Raw genomic sequence first — 15,124 nt, 5'->3', positions numbered from 1 at the left:
AGGAAAACAGTTCTTTAAATACAATAAGAATGGTTTCCAATCTTCTTTGAAACATTCTAAATTTTGATCTCATCAGTACTGTAAGTTTTGCCATCTCCGCATATTCCAAAATTTTTATCAGCCAATCTTCTTTTGAAGGCAGTTCATTGCTCTTCCATTTCTGTGCATATATTATTCTGGCCGCCGTGGAAGCGTACATAAAGAATGTTAAATTAGTTGTAGAAAACACTCCTTGTGTTATTCCCAGCAGGAAGGATTCTGGCTTCTTAGGAAATGTCATTTTAAATATTTTCTTTAACTCATTATATATCATGTCCCAAAATGCTTTAGCCTTCCTACAAGTCCACCACATATGAAAAAAAGGTTCCTTCAGAGTGTCCACATTTCCAACATTTGTTTGAAACATTTTTATACATTAATGCCAGTTTTTTTGGTGTTAAATACAACCTATACATCATTTTATAATAATTTTCTTTTAAAACATAACATGCAGTGAACTTTAAATCAGTTTTCCATAATTTTCCCAAGCTGCCATTTCTATATTGCACCCCACATCTTGAGCTCATTTTACCATAGTCGTTTTAACCACTTCGTCTCTTGTCTCCTCCAAAAGCAAGAGCTTATACATTTTTGAAACTAATTTTTCATCATTTTCACACAGCTCTTTTTCAAACCTCGAGACCTGATCCTCAAATCCAACTTTAAGATCCTTCCTATAAACTTCGTTCAGCTGATGGTACTGAAACCAATCACTAACCAAATTTTGTACTTCAATTAGACTTTTTAATTTACAGTCCTTTTCTTGAAAGTATAACAGATCCCTATAGGTATCCCATTGTGATTGGATATTTACCTCTTTACGTGCTAAAGCTTCAATCGGAGATACCCATAACAGAGTTTTAGGTTCCAGCCATTTTTTATATTTTACCCATACCCTCATTAGACTTCTTACATAGTGATTCAGAAAGTCTTTATGTATTTTACTTTTTTCATACCACAAATATGAATGCCACCCAAACCTTCTGTCAAATCCTTCCAAATCAAGTATTCTAGGATTTCTTAATGTTATCCATTCTTTTAACCACGTCAAACAAACAGCATCAAAATACAGCCTTAAGTCTGGTAGGGTAAGACCACCTCTTTCCTTTGCATCTGTTAAATTCTTAAAATTAATTCTTGGTCTTTTCCCTTGCCAAACAAATTTAGTTATGTCCTTCTGCCATTGCTTAAAACAAGTTAAGGTATTGATCATAGGAATAGTCTGAAAAAGAAATAACATTTTAGGCAAGACATTGATTTTCACCACTGAGATTCTTCCCATTAAAGACAAATTCATATTAGACCATCTTTGTAAATCAGTTTTCACTGTATTCCATATTTTAATATAATTATTTGAGAACAACAAAGAATTATTTGTTAGCCAAACCCCCAGATATTTAATTTTCTTCTCCACTTTCAACTAATTTATTTCAAAGAATCTATCCTTAGATTTCTGATCCATATTTTTAGTCAAGACCTTCGTTTTAGTCTTATTTATATAAAACCCAGCCAATTGGCCAAATTGTTGTATTTTTTCCAAGAGTCTTCCAATCTTGTCTAACGGATTTGTGGGTTTTTTTGCAGATACAGTTCTGGTCACCATACCTCAAAAAGAACATTATAGAACTAGAGAAGGTGCAGAAGATGGCAACCAAGATATTCAGGGGCCTAGAACACCTTCCATACAAGAAAAGGCTACAACATCAGGGGCTTTTTATTTTAGAAAAAAGGTGACTGAAGAGTGACATGATAGAGGTCTATAAAATTACGCATGGAGTGGAGAGAGAGAAATTTGTCTCCCTCTCACAGAACACTAGAACCAGGGGTCGTCCCATGAAACTGATTGCCAAGAAATTTCAGACCGACAAAAGGAAGTGCTTTTTCACCCAACACATAATTGACCTATGGAATTCCCTGCCACAAGATGGGGTGGCAGCCGGGGGGGGGGGCTTTAAGAAGTTACCAAATTACTTTTGAAAAGTGACTGGCTGAACGGGAATGAGAACTAGAGGGTTTTTTTTAAAAAGGCTTACGAACCCAGATGTTTAAATTGTCCGACTCCCTAATTATGGAGCGGGTGGAAATTTCAGTCCAGAGCTGTGTGCAGCGGAGCAGAAGCCGAGCAGAGCTGGGTGCCTGTTTCAGGGTTCCGCTGCAACACTCACCTCCGGGACTGTGCTCTCTTCACTTCCTGTGGCTTCGGAGGATGGAAGAAAAGTGGAGGCGGCTTCCTCCCCCCCACCCACACTTGCAGAAGGGGCCATGAGCTGCTCAAAGCACCCAAAAAGGTCACAAGGCGGAAATCAAGAGGGGAGGTGACACCCCTGAGACCTCCAAAGAGAAACTGACTGGACGGCAGAACACTGGAACCAAAGACCACATCGGAAGGTAAGTTGCTTCTCTTGCTGGCTTCTGCTGCGCGGATGTTTTAGCTGTGTTTGGGCTGTGAGTGCGCCAAGTTGCAGATCACTGGCCGGGCAGTAAGAAAAGGTTAGGAGCAACCTTGGTGGATCAGGCTCAAGACCTATCCAACCCAGCCTCCCGTTTCCCACAGAGGCCCACCTGGGAAGCCCCCATGGAGGCCGTGACAATAACGGCTTCCCTTTTAGGAACAGAGGCAGCTGCCATATACCGAGTCAGACCCTTGGTCCATCTAGCTCAGTATTGTCTACACAGACTGGCAGCGGCTTCTCCAAGGTTGCAGCCAGGAATCTCTCTCAGCCCTCTCTTGGAGATGCTGCCAGGGAGGGAACTTGGAACCTAGATGCTCTTCCCAGAGCGGCTCCATCCCCTAAGGGGAATATCTTCCAGTGCTCACTTGTAATCTCCCATTCAAATGCAAACCAGGGCAAACCCTGCTTAGCAAAGGAGACAATTCATGCTTGCTACCACAAGACCAGCTCTCCTCCCACAGACCAACTCTCACTGAACAACTTCACTTGAACTGCATTCTTTTCCCCCTCGAATTCCCCCCACAAACCAATCAACACAATTTGAGTTCCCTCCATTAAAAACAAAACAAAACATACCCAATCAAATACCCTGTTTTCTTTCGGAGAGGAGAGCTGGTCTTGTGGTAGCAGGCATGACTTGTCCCCATAGCTAAGCAGGGTCTGCCCTGGTTGCATATGAAAGGTAGACTAGACGTGTGAGCATTTAAGATATTCCCCTTAAGGGATGGAGCTGCTCTAGGAAGAACATCTAGGTTCCAAGTTCCCTCCCTGGCAGCATCTCCAAGAGAGGGAGGAGAGAGATTCCTGCCTGCAACCTTGAAGAAGCCGCTGCCAATCTGTGAAGACAATACTGAGCTAGATGGACCAAGGGTCTGACTCAGTATATGGCAGCTTCCTATGTTCCTAAAACTCCCTCTTCCATCCACAGTTAAAACCAGTACAATTCTTCTCCCTCCTAAACCCAAATGTAGAACAGGAGCTGGGAATTTGGGGGGCCCCTCGCAGCTTTTCAAAGTAGGGAGAAAGCAAAGCAATTGCAATACAGACATCTTATGTATAAAAAGGGGCGCTTCAGGCCTCACTCTCTTCCAGGGATGGAGAAAGCTGCCAAACCACTGGCCCACCACGCTCGGTATCGTCTACTCTGACTGGCAGCAGCTCTCCAAGGTTTCAGTCAAGGGTCTTCCCCAGCCCTATTTAGAGACGCTCCCAGGAATTGAACCTGGGACCTTCTGCATGGAAAGCAGTGACTCTTCCAGAAGCAAAGCATGTTGGTTACAATCTCCCCCTGCTGCGTGTCCCTAGAGGTATACTCATGGCCAACATGCAAGTTCCATCTTACTATATTCACCTGAATCCAAGACTAGTCCCCACACCACCCCCCAATTTTTTTGGGATTAGAAATCAGGAGGTCGTCTCAAATGCAGAGTCCGGTTCTTTTCGAGTAAATGCAGGTATAACCTGCATTTGCCATCTCCTTTTTAAAGGGGTCCTCTTAAAATTCAGTCCGGTCTTCGGTTCAGGTCAATACGGTATCATCTTGAATTCATTCTCCGATTCGGGTAAATACAGTCTTTGGGCAAACACAGTAACTCCCCATTCTTCTGTCTGTCCTCCACAGCTGTGCTTGCTGCGACGCCTCTCCTGTTCACCTGCCCACGCCGACCGAAGCCCCCTGAATTTTGTGTCGGACAAAATCCGAGTCCGACACGGCGAGATGCCAAGGTGTCGGATTTGACCTCGACGTGCCTTGCCGCCGATTGGGGGGGGAATGAGATGCTGACGGACCTCGGCTCTTGAGAAATGGAGAACGGGACTCTCGCCAGCGGGGCCTGCGTCCTTCAAGCGGGCTTCCAGTACACCCTCTTCACCGCCATCTACAGCGCCGTCTTTGTCCTGGGCTCCCTCGAGAACGGCGCGGCCTTGTACCTCCTGACCTGCCGCGCGGCGGACCCCCCGCGGTCCTACGTCTACCTGGTCAACCTGGCGGTGGTGGACACCCTCTTCGTCGGCGTCCTGCCCTTCAAGATCCACTACCACCTCCATCACAACGACTGGGTCTTCGGGGACCTGGCCTGCCGCCTGACCGGCAGCATGTTCTTCCTCAACATCTACCTCAGCATCGCCTTCTTCACCTGCATCTGCGTCGACCGCTACGTGGCCGTCCTGCACCCGTTTGCGTACGTCCGGGTCAAGGGCAGGCACTACGGCCTGGTCGCCGCGGCCCTCTGGGCGGCGGCGGCGGGAATCACCCTGCCGCTGGTGCTGGGGGGGCCCCTCGATGCCAGGGTCCGCAACGCGACAGCCTGCTTTGAGAGTTTCGCCGCCGCCGCCTGGACGGGCCGCCTGATGCCTTTCAACGTCTGCGCCCTGGTTTTCGGCTTCGCCGTCCCCTTCGCCGTCATCCTGGTCAGCTACCCGCTGATCGCCCGCCGGATCCGGCGTATCCCCCGCAGCGCCCGCAGGAGGAAGGCGCTGGGGACCATCGGCCTCATCCTGCTGATCTGCGTAACCTGCTTCCTGCCTTTCCACCTCACCCACCTCCTCCACTTCTTGATGCGGGTGGGCCTCATCCGGAACTGCCGCTTCGCCGCTTCCATCTACAGGATGCGCCGGGTCACCATGGCGCTGGTGAGCCTCAACTGCTGCCTGAACCCTGTCCTGTACTATTTCACCGCGACCAGCAAGCGGTGGCGCTGGCCGTTCCGTTTCCGAACCAAGACGGTCGAGGTCTACGCCATCCGCGGCGAGCAGGATCGCCAGCGCCCGGCTGCCGGTACGAGCCGATCCGGACAGAGGTCGGCCCAAAGGACCGGGCAGGCGGGAGCCGGGGTGGAACTGCTGAAGATGCCCAAGGCGTTTGGGGCGCTTTGACTGGAACTGGGCAGAGAGTGGGGTGTGTGTTTAAGTTTGCTCTGTTGAGCAGCCGACGCATCTTGAGTGGGAGGGGAGGAGAGCTCTTGCTTTTCATGCAGAAGGTCCCAACTTCAAACCCCAGCACCTCCCAGTAGGGACGGGGGGAAACCTGTCTCTGAAACTTTGGAAAGCTGCTGCCAGTCAGTGTTGACAATACTGAGCTCGAGAGGCCAAGGGCCTGACTCAGGAGGCAGCTTCTTAACTTGTACCTGCATAAGCCAGCTGTGACAATAAAGGCCAGGAATACTGAAACGACACGTCATTTATTTTAAAGCACACACACACCCCTCCACCACTTAAATATATTTACATGGTTCCTTGATGTCACTTCTTCCCACGAAGTCTTACGCCGTGATTTGGGGCAAGGCCTTCTTGAGCAGAGAAGTCACGTAGCTGCCCATCTCTTCATCCTGTGTGCAGAAATCAGACAGACACAATTAACCGTGATCTCAACTTGCCTTTTAAAAAACAAATCTGAGGTTGGAAACTTTACGTCATTCCATTAAAGAATGCACAGCACAGGAAGGGGTGAGGGCACGTAATTTGTTTTTAGGAGCTTAGTTTTCTGGCAAATAGATCTGCCAACAGCTGCTAGCCAGGAGAACCTCCAGGTATAGATATAGTCTGCCTTTGCACACCCAACACCAGAGAACACGAAACAGAGAAGCAACCTTGTCTTACAACTCCTGCTGGGCTAGAGAGGTCTGAGGCAGCTCTTATGCGCCACGATGGCTTAAACAGAGCCTCCATGTTCAGAGGAAGTCTACCCCGGAATGCTTGGGACGAAGCAGACAGGGATGGTTCTTCCCTCTGTGCCCGAGCTTCCAGTCAGGGGTGTGTTTTCAGTCCTTGTAATGGACTGAAATTACAAGGAAGCAGATTCAGGCTAGACACCCCCATTAGGCATTTCCGAACTCTAAGAGCAGTTGGACGGTGGAACAGTCTGCCTCATGCCGTGGGGGGGGGAACTCTCCTTCTCCAGAGATTTTCAGACTCTAGCTGTCAGCAGATTCCTGCAGGGGGGTGGTCTAGAAGACCTCTAGGATCCCTTCTGACACTATCATTCTATGCTATAACTGCTTTTCCGTTGAGTCAGTTCGTGCATCTGGTAAGCCCGGAGTAAGCAAGCACTGACCGATAAATCTGGCCCCTGATGCATCACACAATACAACAGTTATCGGATGGCTTTATAACATTCACATTTCCCCACAATCACAGCGGGGATTCGATGCAATGAACCAGATACCTAGAGCCTAATTCAGCATCCTAAGAATCCCAGCTGCCTTTTTAAAAAAAATCCAAGTCCCTAGTCCTCATGACTGCAAAAATGCACTTAACACAACACGGACAAAAGTCAGACACACGCTAAGAAAGGCTTCCGAGAATCAAGGGCTAAGGCCGCAGTGCTGACGTTACGCCTAAATCCTTGCCTTTGGGCAGAAAAAGCAAAATCCACACTAGGCCAATTGCTCAGTTGTGTTGCACAGTGTATCGGGCACACCGTGTGCATCGGCCGTGACTCGGGCTGGATCAACACACGCGCTGCCAATCACTAGAAATGAAAACCTCACCTGGTAAGTCCACGACACCAGCAGGAGTTTGGTTGCAGGATCTTCTGACTGCACTGTGACCTGGATCAGGATGGATTCGACCATTATGGAGGCGTCCGAGAGATGCTGGACAGAATAATCCTTCAGGATACTAGGAGAAAACACCCCCCCAAACAGCACGTTAACCATTTCCACAAACCTCCTTTACCCTTAAAGAGGCTGCCCTAACTGATCCTTTTTTGTGGGTGCATTCTGAGCTCTTTAGGAGCCAACATTCACTGTAAAGCAAATATACAAATACCTAAAACAATTCTGCACTTCGGGAAAGCTCTTGCTTTCATTTCTGCAGCGTTCTGTTGTCACCCAGGTTTGTAGCTCCTCGATCAGCTTGAGGGCTAGAAACTTGCATTTTCAATGTCAACCAAAGGAAACCAAATTTTGCCGCTGCTTTTTTAAATTAAGCAGAAAACCCACACAAAACATCCTAGTGCCAAAATGACGCCGCATTTCTGCACACATCCAAAAGGTTCTGTGTATGGCTGTGTGGAAGGATAGGCTGGTACTGAGTGCAGATTCAACTTCCTAAGAAGGCCAGCGTGTATTCTCAGGAAATTAAATTCACAGCCTCCTGAGAAGCCCTAAGCAAGTTCCTAGTCCTCAGGAAGGTGGCTGGGGTAGTCAGTACCACTTGGAAGGGCAGATTATCCTTGTGGTTTCTGACAACGACTACACCCCTAGAGACAGAAAAGAAGGGATCACATTGCCAAACTTTCAGCGTGTGATCATGCTTAGATTAGATTACAGGGATTCTCAACGTGTGGGTCCCCAGGTGTAATTGGACTTCAACTCCCATAATTCCCAACCAAAGGCCACTGGGGTTGGTGATTATGGGAGCTGAAGTCCAGTAACTTCTGGGGACCCAGCGTTGAGAATCCCTGGATTAGAACATCAGAGCAGCCCTGCTGGATCAGGCCCAAGGAGGCCCATCTAGTCCAGCATCCTGTTTTGCACAGTGGCCCACCAGATGCTGCTGGAAGCCACAGGCAGGAGTTGAGGGCGTGCCCTCTCTCCGGCTGTGACTCCCCTGCAACTGGATTGCCTTGGAGCAGGGCACATTTGCAAGGGTGCTTTAAAATTTAGCTTTCCAAAGTTGAAAAATGCAACCACCACTATAAAACTCTTATCGATGTCAGAGGAATGGAAATAGGACTGCCCTCCAAAGAGTCCACCATAGAGCGAGGACAACCATTTCTTCATTGTGACTCTCGATGCTTTCCTCTGTGCAAAAAGGACTGCAAAATGTGCCCTAACTGCTGGGGGGCCGGGATAAAGAAGGGGTAAGAACACAGAGAAAGCTGTTAAGTGCCACAAAGCGATCAACTTTCTTCCGTCTCTAGGGCAGGGGGGTGTAAAGGTTGCCAAAAATCTCTCATTACTCATCTCCGAGATGGTATCGACGACCCAAATTTGTGGGCCTGGTTCATGGATGGGGGAACACCACCGCTCTGACGATGCCTTTCCCTGGTCTTGGGGAACTTCTTGGTTCTGGGACTGCAACGCCCATCATCCACAGCCAGAATGGCAGGGGATGATGGGAGTTGTAGTTAAGAAGCGTCCCCCCCAAGACTGGCTTCCCCCACACCCACAAGAACTATCCCACAATTCCTTAAGAGAGATTTCGGGAATCGCAAAGAGGCCTTCGCCCCACACAAACCCAAATAAGCCATTATAGACAGAGAAAGAGAGAGAGAGAGAGTCCCGACCTCTTCAGGTGGTTGTAGACCCGAAGCCCCGTCTCGTGTTCCTTGCGGGGGTCTTGGAAATGGATGCGGCAGGTGAACCTCAGCTGGTGCTCCGCCAACCCAAGTTCCTTGAGGGCTTGTTCGGGAGAGACCAAGCGGAAGCTCTGCCCAGGGAGGAGGAGAGAAAAAAAGCCAGATGAACCAACGTGCAGAAAGATGGCCGGACTCTCGACAAAATGTGATGCCCACAAAATGAGCCAATTTCGGTGCGTCTATTGGGAGTCTTCCCCCAGCAATTCTTCGAAATCTGCCCCACAAAATAATGGCTGAAAAACTCTAAAAAGGAAGGAGAAAAGCAAGTTCTTGGGATTGTTGAGCACAGGTCTTCCCAACAGGAGGCGCTATAGTACCCCCCATGGCAGGCCTGCTCAACTTTGGCCCTCCCACCGACAATCCCCATAATTCCTGGCTAGTGGCCACTGTAGCTGGGGATTATGGAAGTTGTAGTCCCAAAGCCAAGGGAATGCACACACACATACGCGTGGACACACACACAATCTCGGAGTACCTGAGCTAAAGGTTTGGGACGGAAGCGGGTACATTTCTTAAGGGGGGTGCTTCCGTTCAGCCTCCCAGGCTCTGCCACTAACGGAGGTCCGTCTGGCAGGAACTAGAGACGGGGCCTTTTCGGTTCTGGCCCCTTGGCTTTGCAACGCCTTCCCGGAGGGTCTTTACAAAATTGCCGAAGACCCCTCTTTTTAGAAAGGTCCCTCGACACTTTAGCTGTAACGGTATCTGGTGGGTTTTCAAGCTTTTAACTTCTTAACTTTTAACACGGGACACGGAACGTCAAGTTCCTTAACTGCGATTTGTTTTTAGTCCGTTTCTGTTTCCTTGGCTTCGAGATTGTTTTAGCGCGGGTTGGTTCCCCGAACAGTGGCGTACTGGAGGGGCGAGGTGGGGATATTTTAAATAAATAATAAACGCATCTCTCTCGTTTCCCGATTCCCCCGCTCCCGCCCCTCACGCGTTTCGCATCCCGTCTATCGAGTTTCAGAGCTGTGGGCGGGAGCTGTTCTGTTTCCGCATCTCTGTACAGCGGCAAGAACTCTTTAACAACTGCTTTTGAAAATAGGATAATTATAGCACTGCAGGTGCTGCAGCATCAGCGGATGGAAGCATTTGGCAACGGAAAAACCTTATCTTTTGCTCTAGCCAAAAAAGCAAAGTACAAAAATCTAGCTTGCTAAAGTAGAATAGTGGAGCACCTTAGAGGTTGAGGGCCCTTCACAACAGGTTGCCTGGATCCATTCATAAGAACATAGGATGCTGCCTTCTGAGTCAGGCCTTTGGTCTACTTAGAGTAGCCTCGTCTACACTGACTGGCAGCAGCTCTCTTGGGTTTAAGAACATAGGAAGCTGCCTAATGCCGTGTCGGACCATTGATCCATCTGGCTCAGTACTGTCTACACTGACCGGCAGCAGGCTCCCCTGAATTTCAGGCAGGAGTCTTTCCCAGCTCTGCCTGGAGATGCTGCCAGGAACTGGAACCGGGACCTTCTGCATGCAAAGCAGATGTTCTACCACAGAGTTACTGATTCTCCCATGTACAAGTGAAACTGCCTTCTACCGTCAGACTCTCGGCCCATCCCACTCAGTATTGTTAACACTGACTGGCAGCAATTCTCCAAGGTTTCAGGCAGGCTTCCCAGCCGTACCCGGGACGTTCTGTGTGCAAAGCAGACATCCTGCCACCAAGCTGATAATCTTGTACAGCTGCCAAACCGAGCCAGGCCCTTGGTCCATCCAGCTCAGTATTGTCAACACTGGCGGGCAGCACCTCGCCAGGATTTCAGGCTGGGTTCTTTCCCAGCCCTACCTGGGACCTTCTGCAGGCAAAGCGGGTATCCGAACACTGGGCTAACCAGAACAGCCAAGACACTGGTAAAATCCCCCTTCCCCTTTTCACTTACGTTGTCCTTTATTATCAGGGTCCCGTGCATGAGCTTTGGCTTTTTGGCGTCCGGCAAGGGACCTGGAGCTGGACCAAGAAGAGGGAAGGGTAGAAGAGATTCACTTTGGATTGTGGCTTAAGAGCGAGCTACGCTTGTTCTCAAGCAGAGGATCATCACGAAGAAGATCATTTCCACTTTTATTTACTCGCATTCTCTAACATGTATTTTTATGCTGGTCTAGGACTGTAATAAAGGATGATGATGAAATTGACTTGACAGCACATTTTACCTTTATGACTGCTGGTTATGCTCTGATGTTTTTCTTGATATTTGGATGTACATCCCCCCCACCACCACGCACACACTTTTCTGGTCAGTGACTGAATCACGACCATCTATCGATCGATTCTGCCCTCCAAACGGGTCTTACAAGATCAGTCCCCAGACTGTACCGTCGTTCCAAAAAACCTTTCCAGTGCGAGGCGTGCTGGGGACCACAGTTGCCACACTACAGGGTTTCTCTACAAGTCAGGAAATGAGTGCCGCTCAGGAGACCACAAACCTGAATTGTGACTGAATTGTGACTCAGAGACCCTAGCCGAGCACACCATCGCCGCAGCCCTCTTCTTTTCGGCGTCAGATTTTCCATTCCCTCCCCGGGGCTCTCATGTTAAGAGGGGCTGCTCGTCTCCGAGGCGAGATCACAGGGCGATACGGCCAGAATGCGATACGGCTGAATTCCCAGTGCAGAGTCCCAACGCGAGTGCAAAAATAAGAAGGTGCTACTTGGGACTTCCTTATTCTTTCACAAAAACTTCAACACAACCCCTCGTCTCTCTACCCTACTGCAGGGCTGCACTACAAATCCCATCACCCCCACTGGCCCCTGTGGCTGGGGATGATGGGAGTTGTAGTCCCAGCAACAGCTGTAACTGAGCAGTCACTCAGTCCATTCTGTTAATATTGTGCTTTGCAGAGCATGCTCCACCCCAAAATATTTTTGAGTCCCATCGATTTGGATCATAGGGAGCATAGGAAGCTGCCTTCTACGGAGTCAGACGCTTGGTCCATCGCGCTCAGTATTGTCTTCACAGACTGGCAGTGGCTTCTCCAAGGTTGCCGGCAGGAATCTCTCTCAGCCCGATCTTGGAGATGCTGCCAGGGAGGGAATCTGGGACCTTCTGCTCTTTCCAGAGCGGCTCCATCCCCTAAGGGGATTATCTTCCAGTGCTCACACATCTCCCATACAAATGCAAACCAGAGCAGAGTCTGCTTAGCAAAGGGGACAACTCATGCTTGCTACCACAAGACCAGCTCTTGCAGCATTGTACTTCCCTCCCACTGAGCATCTTTATTACAAAGTAGAGGAGAGGTGGTCTTGTGGTAGCAAGCACGACTTGTCCCCGTAGCTAAGCAGGGTCCTCCCTGGTTGCATTTGAATGGGAGACTAGATGTGTGAGCACTGGAAGAGATTCCCCTCAGGGGATGGAGCCGCTCTGGGAAGAGCATCTAGGTCCCAAGTTCCCTCCCGGGCAGCATCTCCAAGACAGGGCTGAGAGAGATTCCTGCCTGCAACCTGGGAGAAGCCGCTGCCAGTCTGTGAAGACAATACTGAGCTAGATGGACCGAGGGTCTGACTCAGTATATCCAGCACCCAGTTTCCCAGAGTAGCCCACCAGATGCCTTTGGGACTGCAACAGGCAAGAGATGACGGCACGTCTCCTCTCCTGCTGTTGCTCCCCTGCAAGGCAGCCTACAGTCATCAAGGACTCCAAAGCAGACAGAACTAAATGACATACAGTATACAGTCTGTAGAGTCCCCCGCAAAAATGGCAGCAGCTGTCGGGCGTCCGATACGTTACCAATGGAGCGTTCCCTCTTCAGCAACCCGAGCGAGACGTCCACGGAGATGTTTGGGCTGGTGAAAATGGACACCGTTTCTCCGTTGGCAGGCATGTGGCAGTTGACATCTGTAGAGGAAAAGGAAGGGGGTGAAAAACACAAGAGGGGGACGGTGTGGAACGACACTTCGTACGAACCGGCAATACTGGTCCTCAGAAGTCGGACTACAAACCCCATCATCCATTGTCACAGGGGACAATGGGCGCTGTAGTCCAACAGCTGGGGAGCCAAGTTTGAGGAACCCTGCTTTAAAAGCTTAGAGATGTCTGGCACTGAAAGGGCGATAAAGCCCTGGCTGGCTGAACATCCACTGAATACTCCAAGAGAGAGAATTCCACAACTGACTTGCCACCACTAAAAAGGCCCCGTCTCTCCAGCCCAGATAGGCATCACAGTCGTCTTCCTAGGTCTAACGAATTTCCATCTGAAACAGTCCTGCTAGGAACGAGGCCTGATGTGAATTGGCTATCAAAACCATTACCATTAATCTTAGCAGGAATATACCAAAGAAAGATCCTGGCATCTCCCCGTAAGAAGAGATGCTCAGAGACAAAGCGGACATCCTACGTACGGAACTCTTGCTCAATTTTCTGCTTCAGGAACTCCATCTTCTTCGCCTCGCCATGCACCAGGAGAACGTTCCGGGGCTCGGCTTGTCGGATCAGCTGCATGATTCCCTTGGCGTCGGCATGGGCACTGAAGGACATGTATTCCACTTGCATCTTCACCTCCAACTAGAAGGAGCAAGAGCGGGGGAAACAGGATATAGGGATTTAATAATGCACAAAATTCAGTCAGTCGTTTTATTAGAGTCAGTGACCAGTCCAAAAGTAGTTATAAACATACAATGGAAATACAACACAATGGGATAATACCAACAAGAGCTGGGAGGGACCCTGGGAGATCCTCTAGTCTAACCCCCTTGCTCAGTGCAGAAGTCTGCTACAGCATCCCTATCAAAGGCCGCCCAACCTCCATTTGGAATTTGGAAACAGAGGAAACTAGAAAAGGAGGAGAGCCCATCGCTGCATGAGGCAGGCTGTTCCACTGGCCAACAGCTCTTACAATTAAGACATTCCTCCTAAGGTCTCACCTAAATCTCCTTTCTTGTAACTTTAACCCACTGGTCCTAGTCCTGCCTTTGGGAGCCACAGAGAACAAGTCCACGCCTCCTCCTACACGGCCAGATATTTAAAAACGGCTCTCCTCTCTCCCCTTAGTCTTTCCTAGTCCAGAGATTCATAGTTGGGAGGGTCCCTAAGGGTCTTCTAGTCGACCCCGCTGCTCAGCACAGGAAACTGTGACAGCATCCCCAAGCCTCTGCCTGAAAGTCCATCCTCTGCCTGAAAATCTCCAGTGAAGCAGAGCCCACTACAGCATGAGGCGGGCTGTTCCACAGTCCAACAGCTCTTACAAGTTCAGTTAACCCGAACGAAATAATTTCGCAACTTCCGTTTGTATACTCATCCTTAAGGTATGTTGAATCTAACAGCCTCAGATGCGTCTTTTAAAAATAAAATAAGTGGCTGGGCAAATCCAACAGAGTCAATCCTGTTAGGATGCGAGCCAGCTGGGGTGTCTGGGGGACGAATGCTCGTTGTGAGGGCTGGTCCCCGGAGACAGTGCCGCTGGGCCCAGCTGGGGACCCCCTTCTCCCGGACGCGCCACTCACCACCTGCCGGCCTTCCATTTCCAGCTTGCGCTGCCCGCCCAGGATCTTGTGGCCCACCGTGCCTTGCACGCAGTATCCCGGCATGATCACCTGCAGAGGGAAGCCAGAGGCACACGGAGGGCTGGTCCGCTGAGCACGCCTGCTCCATCTACGTTTTGCAGCAGAAACTGGCCAATAAAGCCGCTCAAGACAGAGTATCCCCTTTCAAAGCCCGGCCGACGGAGCAAAGGGGCACCTTTTAATGAGGGTGGGGGGCTCTTCTATTCAGCAAGGGGAGAGCAACTGCTTGCTGGGATCTCCTGTGTATTCTCTGCAGACTGTAAGCTCTTTGGGGCAGGGAATCCCCAAATTCTCCTGATTCACTGGGTCAAGAAGCCCTTTTAAAGGGCTGGGTCCCTTTAAAGAAAGGGAGAAAAACTATTCCTATTCATCCCAGCACAGCAACCCCTCCCAGTGTCTGTTGCTGGGGTCGCCCTTGTGCTTCTTTTTAGACTGTAAGCTCTTTGGGGCAGGGCACCATCTTCAGGCCCTCCCGTGGCACACAGTGTTGTGGGAACCACCCCTGCGAACCGAGCAAAGAGACACCTTTTAAAGCGGCGATTCTCTTCTATTTAACAGCAGGAGAGCAACTGGCCCTATCCAACCCCTGCACAGCATCCTTCAAGTGGCTGTTGCTCCCTGATATTTTGACTGTGAGCCATTTTGGGGGAGACAAAAAAAACGAAATCTCACTTCTTTTTCCATATAAGCTTTCAGAACTTTGTTGTTGGAAAGCAGTATATAAATATTTGTTAGTCATTCATTTATGTATGATGATGATGATGATGATGATAAATGGTTAAAAGTGTCAATTTCATAGTCAATGTCTTGTTGAAGGCAGCCCTTTCAGAAAAGG

At 49.4% G+C, this 15,124-nt stretch overlaps 2 protein-coding genes across 7 annotated transcripts in view; one reads left to right on the top strand and one right to left on the bottom strand.

Annotated features, from left to right (window-relative positions):
- Positions 1-760: 760 nt before the first annotated feature.
- INTS11 (integrator complex subunit 11) overlaps positions 761-15,124 on the bottom strand; it is a 44,797-nt gene continuing 30,433 nt past the window's right edge. For 5 of the 6 annotated variants that reach the window (XM_053281471.1, XM_053281466.1, XM_053281467.1 and 2 more), the window contains 7 exons: positions 14,230-14,319; positions 13,129-13,291; positions 12,518-12,625; positions 10,674-10,741; positions 8,722-8,864; positions 6,980-7,109; positions 5,656-5,818 (listed from right to left, as the gene is read on the bottom strand). In XM_053281471.1, coding sequence (XP_053137446.1) covers positions 5,753-5,818; positions 6,980-7,109; positions 8,722-8,864; positions 10,674-10,741; positions 12,518-12,625; positions 13,129-13,291; positions 14,230-14,319 — 768 coding nt within the window. In that variant the 3' untranslated portion in view covers positions 5,656-5,752. Of the gene's footprint in view, positions 1,262-5,655; positions 5,819-6,979; positions 7,110-8,721; positions 8,865-10,673; positions 10,742-12,517; positions 12,626-13,128; positions 13,292-14,229; positions 14,320-15,124 lie in introns of those variants that run through there. The other variant, XM_053281469.1, reaches the window with a different exon arrangement.
- LOC128338699 (lysophosphatidic acid receptor 6-like) lies at positions 1,256-5,667 on the top strand. Its single transcript, XM_053281472.1, has 2 exons — positions 1,256-2,427; positions 4,114-5,667. Exon 2 carries the CDS (start codon positions 4,296-4,298, stop codon positions 5,364-5,366), a length of 1,071 nt encoding a protein of 356 aa, XP_053137447.1. The 5' UTR covers positions 1,256-2,427; positions 4,114-4,295; the 3' UTR covers positions 5,367-5,667.

This window comes from Hemicordylus capensis, chromosome 16 (assembly GCF_027244095.1).
Source record: "Hemicordylus capensis ecotype Gifberg chromosome 16, rHemCap1.1.pri, whole genome shotgun sequence".
In the NCBI taxonomy this organism is placed as follows: domain Eukaryota; kingdom Metazoa; phylum Chordata; class Lepidosauria; order Squamata; family Cordylidae; genus Hemicordylus; species Hemicordylus capensis.
The sequence above is the reverse complement of the archived record's forward strand: the minus strand, read 5'-3'. Positions and strand labels throughout refer to the sequence as shown.

Excerpts from the sequence above, each read along its gene's own strand:
- LOC128338699 (XM_053281472.1), top strand. The coding sequence starts at position 4,296 with ATGGAGAACGGGACTCTCGCCAGCGGGGCCTGCGTCCTTCAAGCGGGC.